Here is a 6,760-nt window from a genome sequence, read left to right on the forward strand (position 1 = left end):
GCCTCGGGCCAACGTCTCTGAGGAAGAAGTGGGGCTGGAGAGGTAGAGTGGGGCAGGTGGCCTGCCAGCAGCTCTCATCCTCCAGCATGGTCCAGAACCTGCCACTCTGGCCCTAACCTGCAGGCCCCACGTAGCGGAACAGAAGACCTACAACCTATCCTCTTTAGAAGGTTCCCTGATGCCAACTCACCTCCCCAGGGGCTTATCAAACTGTGCCTTCCAGCCACCCAGGGGACACTCCCTGAGTGCTTTCTCCACCTCGTGACATTTCCAGAGATAGATTGGTGTCCCAGGAACTGCCCTTCTGGCTTTTCCCCAGATATGCCTCTGTGGGGAAGGGCCACTTGACCCAGTGTGGGAGCGGGTAGGAGCAGTCCAAAGAGACTTCCTGGGGTGATCAGAACAAAACTGGACGTTGAATAGAAGATAGCCAGCCAGAAGCAGGCGGGGGCAGCTGAGGCAGATTGCAGTGGAGGGAACAGCCTGGGTAAAGACGAATGGGGTGTGTGTGGCTTCTTCAGGATGCTCAAGGTACAGTCGTTCGGTAGGACGATGGCATAGTGGTAATGCTCCGTGATGCTGAAGCCACATGGGAAGGTCCCAGGTTCGTGGCTGAGGACCTCCTTGCACATGCCAGGGTAGGGGTGGAGGGCTGTGCTCACATGGGCTAGCTGAGGCCGGGAGTGGATGACAGCATGAAGAATTCTGTTGGGAGTGTTTCCCTCTGTCTCTGCCTCTCTCTCAATAAATAAATAAATAAACTTAAAAAAGAAAAAAAGATGGGGGGAGGGCAGGAGAGAGATTGCCCTGAAGAAGAAAACAGTACCCAGGAAATCCTGGAAAAGAGGTGGGCCCTATTCATTAAATGACTTGAAGAAGTGGAGAGACGTCTTCATGTCCGCATTTCCGAGAGGCCATCCACAACGCAGCGGTGCACGGCAGTTCACGGGACCAACCGCATCTGCACAACGGGAGCGAATCTCTCAGACTTCACGCAGATGTCAAAAGGACTCAGGGGCCATCTTGAAGCGCCCGCTGCCCAAAGATGGGGCAATTAACCCATCAGTAAGAGTAAGCGCAAGTAATTGAAATGTATCAAATAAGTTAAATTCCACAGGTTCATAACGGTACTAAAAGCATTAGAGACAATTAGGGAGGAGCCTGGAGAACAAATTCATTATTCTGAAAACTGCAAATAAAGGATCAAGCGTTAAACAAGCTTTTTTTTTCTTTCTTTCTTTTTTTTTTTTTTTTTTTTTTGAGTTTTGATATAGGGTGTTGGCATTTGCCAGAGAGAGACTTCTGTTTCTCAGCCTGCCAGGTCTGGGACTCAAGCCACTTGGTTGTCTCTGTGGGATCCGGCTGCTTTAACCGCCAGACTATGGGCTGGTATATAGATAGATAGATAGATAGATAGATAGATAGATAGATAGAGAGAGAGAGAGAGAGTTTTAAATCACTAAAGAGTATGTGCTTTCATGAGAGAGAGAAAGCACTATAAAGTAGGGTGTGGTCACACTGCAATTCTTTTCCTTCCATTTCTCCACCTTTTCAGGATTCTGGGCATACAGGCACACACGCTTGGCATGTTTTTCAAGCTGCTGGGACCAAGATTTGAACCATGGTCTGCCATGTAGAATCGGGCTCCCAATTCACTGTGTTTAACCTCTGCACTTGCAGACCATCCTCATACAGTATAATCTTTTTTGTCTGGCTGTTTTTTTCCCCTCAGGATAATGTCTATGACACTTAAGAAATATGTCAATCAAATATTGCGTGGGGCGATTTGTTTGGGCCCTGAGTGGAACAAGCCAACGACACAGAAAGCATCTTGGCAATCACTGGGGAAATTTAGACATTGACGGGGTGGGCCTTCCTGGGTGTGCGGGGCACATGCAGGTGTGTCCGTGCTCCGGGCTGGCTGAGACTGGGGCGGACTGCGGCATGGCGACCTTGTGGAGGGCACCTGTAGCTCTGTCTTTACCTCTCTCATCAGGAGAGAGTAAATAAGTAAAAAAGCTCTTTTAAATAAAGAAGCTCTCATCTTTCGGCCATACATATGGAAATACTTATGGATGGAAGAAATATTATTTGCTTTAAAACAGCAGAGGTGGGAGGGTGTGGGGGACATGACAGTGAGTTGATAATGGTTGGAACAGGATGATGAGTAATGGGCTTTCAATAGACTAGTCTTTCTACTTTTGCATACGCTTGAAGGTTTTCATTATAAAAAGCTTAAAAAAATCACTGAGGGCCTGCCTTGTAGTGTCTGCTGGTAGACACTGCTACTTGGCAGGCTGAGGCCACCTGGCAGGCCTGGAGTCCACTCTCAGTCCACCCTAAAAAGTCTGATGGCGTGGTGGGCACATAGTCTTAGCTACTTGGGAAGCTAAGGAAGGATCACATCATAGCGAGATCCTGTGATATATAACCATAGTAATAAAATATTATCGATTCAGGCTGGCCCTGTAGTCTGGTGGTTAAGGGAGTGGGATCTCACATGACCAACTGAGGTTTGAATCCCAGTGCTGGCAACTTGAAAAACACATCAGGCACGTGTCCCAAATCACAAACAAGATGGAGAAATGAAGAAAAATGAATTGCAACATGACCACACCCCATCGAAGAGTAATTTCTCCCTCTCCCTCTTTCTCTGTCCTTTCATTTCTCTCTGGTGAGCATAGGCACTGGCTGGCAATAAGAGGGGAACAAAATTATTGATTGGAAAAAGCAAGTAACAGAAGAATATACATTGGGTCGTCGGAAAAGTCATGATGCACTTTTGCCTAGAAAAGCAGAAAAATATGTCATGACTTTTCCTATGACCCAATGACATTACATATGCATTTGTAATATGTGACAGAAGAAAAACATGAAATGAGAAATTTAAAAATCAGGATACTGGTGACGTCTGAGGAGAAAAAGAAGAAGATTTGGAAGGGCACATGAGGGGCTTCAATTATTGGTAGTGTTTTATGGAAGAAAATATAATCGTGGGCAAACAGGAGCAACACAGATTTGACAGAGCTGTGAGCCAGTGCTTGGGTGCTGTTCCACGCTTCTCTGCATTTCTCGTGTGCTGACAATATTTTGAGCATAATAAAGGCGGAGAGAGAAGGGAGACCAAGCTGGCTGCAGAATGTCAAGTAGGCCCTGCGGAGCTGCGCCCTCTGAGACGCTGGTGGTCTGGGTGAGGACCGGCAGGGGCTGGATTCCAGGAATACTTCAGAGGCAGATTTAACCGGATCTGCTGATTGATGGCTGCGGGATTGAGTCAGGGGCGAGTCAAGCCTGAGGACTGAGTTCTGGCAGAACAGCGGGTGGGTGGCCTTGCCATTCAGCAGCACGGTACAAGCCAGCGGCAGGGCTGGCCTGGAGAGACCAGTGTAGACCAGAGGAATTAGATAGAGTTTGAAGCGTAGAGGGAAGACACTGGCCAGGTTCCTCAGTTCTAAGATACACAATGGGATGAGGGGGAGAGGAAGGAGTTCTCCAAAAAGTTCATGGAAAATGTGCATTATAGAAAAACTACGGGTAGATTTTGAAAGATTTTTTGCACCCAATAAACTCGTACACTTTTATTTAATTTCCTTATTTTAGAGATTTGTGCTATAGGGCATGTGTGCTCTCCAAAGAGACAGAAAGTGAGAAATCACCCCCAGGGAGGACGGCCACACTGCAATTCCTTCTCCTCCATTCTCCTCTCGGGATCTTGGACATGTGTGCATATAGGCCCAGCATGAGTTTAAAGCCACCAGGTCCTAGGCTTATCCAGTCGACCCTGTGGGAGCCCAGTACCTTAACCATTAGACCACCTGCTAGCCTCTAAACTTGAACTTTTAATTCCAGTTTCCATGAAGTTTTTGAAGTATTTTACCAACTCCCAATCTGAGACAAAGCTTACAATCTGTCCTTCTCTCCCTCCCACTGAAAATCTCTAATAAATGAACAATTCTTCATACAGTTGGTAGTACCTCAGAATGGAGGCAGTCACACAGATTTGGGGCTCACGCATAAATAAATAAATAAGGTTAGTGTTTCTACATGGAAATCGGGCGCACTTTCAAGAGCAGTCTTTTGGCTCCCTGATTCTCTCAGAAGACCTGGATCCGCATCCCTTGAGGAGGTATGTCACCCCACCATGGTGCGGGCCCTCCACCATGCTGCTGATCACACGGGGTGGGGGACGGGGTGGACGCTCACTGACGTGGGTGGCATCCTTGGAAGCCCTGAAAATTACTCAGGGAGAAAACCAGAGGGTCTGAGACAAAGACCCAGGAAGGGCCTGGGAAGAAGAACCCCAGGGGAGTCAGAGGCAGGAGCAGGAAGGTGTCACAGAAGCAAGAGCAAAAGTATGTTTCCCAAATGCTGCGAGAGCTGCAGGAGGGCTAAGGGCTGAGGATCCCTGAGCTCCGTCCATGGCCACAGGGAGGCCGGGAAGGGCAGCTGTCAAAGGCTTGCGGGACCCACAGAGGAGTGGTTAAAAGTCTGTCATTGACTGGGAACCAGCAGTTAGCGTAATGGCTATGTCACTGGACTCCCACGTAGTTGACTGCGGTTTGCGTCCCGGACTCGGTGGATTAAAACTCACGCTGGGTGCATGTGTGTGCGTGCCCAAGATCCCGAGAGGAGAATGGAGGAGAAGGGATTGTGGCATGACCATCCCCCCTGGGGGGTGATTTCTCATTTTCTGTCTCTCTGTCTCTCTCTGTCTGTCTGGCGAGCGCACGCTCCCTATAGTGAAAAACCTCTAAAAAAAAAGTGTCATTTACCAGCTTGGAGACCTCGAGTAGATTACCTAACCTCTCTGAGCCTCCATTTCCTCCTCTGTGAAGGGGGAACAAGGCTGCCTTCCTCTTGAGACACAGGAGAGGTCCGAATCACATCAGGAGAGGTCCGAATGACATCAGCGTGTAAAGCACTAAGCCCAGCGCCCAGCACATCCAAAGCCCGCCAGCCCTGCAGTAGGTCGGGTGTTTCTGCCCCGTTTCTCTCCCTTCCTCTTCCCAGCTTACGCCCAGGTGAACGGAAGACACCAGGGAAGAGGGAAGCAGGGGTGGGTGTTGCCGCAGACTGATGCAGGCAAAGCTTGTTGTGTTGCAAAACCTCCTTCAACACACATGCATACACATAAACATGCAAATCACACACACACTCACACAGACACACAAAGACACACCATCAGGCCCGTCCCAGGAGCGCATCAAGTCTCACGAGGGAGGCTGTCCTCCTTCTCGCTGTCCTCCAGGGCCTGCCCCATCGCCACCCACAGGGAGATCAGCCTTGCAGCACCCCCAGGCATCCAGGGGGTCCAGGTCCCCACCCCTGGGCTCTGGGGCGGAGGGGGCGGGGCTGAGGAAGGCTGGCCTGCCTTCTCCCTGGTGCTCACCTCAGAGTTCTCCACCACCTTCTCCAGGTACTTGTTGAAGATGGAGTACTCCTGCAGCTTGTTGCTCAGCCTCTGCTGCTCCAGCCGCAGGGCCGCCATCTCCTGCTTGGCCTTGGCCAGGTCCCGCATGCGATTCCTCTTGAGCTCTCGCTCCTTGTTGGCTTTCTTCAAGGCGCGGATCCGCTTCTGGTCATTCTCCTGGGGCCGTGGGAAGTGGTGATGGTCAGGTAGCCTCGCCCCACCCTCCCTGACGCCCAGGCCTGCCCGGGGCTGGTGGTCATCTTGGCCTGCTGAGCCTACACCACACAAGGATGGGCAGAGGTTTCTGGGCCACCGGGAGAGGAGGTGCGGAGGAAAAGGCTCCGCGGGGTTATTTGAAGCTACTTCTACGGACCCAGGTCGGGCTCAGGAACTGGGTATACAGGGGTGGCTCTGGGGAGCAGGCAGGGAGTCTGACTGTGGAATTGGCTCTGGACTGCAGAGAGCGAGCTGGGGAAAACTCAGGTGATGAGGGGGTTGGAACACCCATGTTGCATTGGGCTTGGTGTCTGGAAATAACTCAGTCCTGGGAGGCCTGGAAAAGTGGGAGCCCTTCTGACAAAGCTTTGGTTGTTTCTGTTCTTAGTGGTAGCCATTCGTCATGGGGCAGATCCCTGGGCTGGTGCTGGGAGGCCTGAGTTTTCTCCTGATTTGGTATGTGGTGCCTCAGCTTCTCCAGCTGTAGAAATGTGAGGCACTACTCTCTTCCAGTTCTGAAGCTACAGGGAAGTTAACAGGAGGTGCGTGTGGTCCAGAGGACCTGGTAGGGTAAGGCCGTTCCAGGGAGCATGTTCCTAGGAGCTCCGATTGGTGTTGGCTGGGGCTGGAGGAGATGGAGCAGGTGATTTGATGCCCAGAAAGACAGAATGAGGCCCAGCTACTGCGACTGGTCAGACTCCGCCTTCTTCTGCAAAGCCCTCCCCCAAGACTGGGGAGAGCCCGCCCCAGGCACTATACTCCTGAAGTACTCTCCTCCCAAGGGGGCCCTGTGATTCCACATGGGGGCACGTGTGGTGGTGGCACTCGGAGGACATAAAGGAAGGTACACAAGGACTCATACTCTGCTCTCCAATCCCAGGAAAGACTCAGGGGTCTTAACTCAGCAGTTTCAGATCCCCCTGTGTCTCAGAACTGCCTGGGGAGCTTTTACAAAATATGAATGCTCTGGGGCCAACAAGTGGCATGGTGGTTAAGGTGCTGGACTCCCATATGGCCGACCACAGTTTGAGCCGGACCTGGCAGCTTGAAAACCATGTCGGGCACATGTATGTGCATGCCCAAAGTCCCAAGAGGAGAATGGAGGAGAAAAGATTGCAGTGCAGCCTTCCCCCT

General features: G+C 51.0%; 1 protein-coding gene across 1 annotated transcript in view; it reads right to left on the minus strand.

Annotated features, from left to right (window-relative positions):
• Positions 1-6,760, minus strand: part of CCDC42 (coiled-coil domain containing 42) — a 17,268-nt gene that overhangs the window by 8,785 nt on the left and 1,723 nt on the right. The window contains exon 4 of the mRNA XM_006156400.1: positions 5,390-5,587. Within this exon, the coding sequence (XP_006156462.1) occupies positions 5,390-5,587 (198 nt within the window). The remainder of the gene's footprint in view (positions 1-5,389; positions 5,588-6,760) is intronic.

Source organism: Tupaia chinensis, unplaced genomic scaffold (genome assembly GCF_000334495.1).
Source record: "Tupaia chinensis unplaced genomic scaffold, TupChi_1.0 Scaffold000493_1, whole genome shotgun sequence".
In the NCBI taxonomy this organism is placed as follows: Eukaryota; Metazoa; Chordata; class Mammalia; order Scandentia; family Tupaiidae; genus Tupaia; species Tupaia belangeri.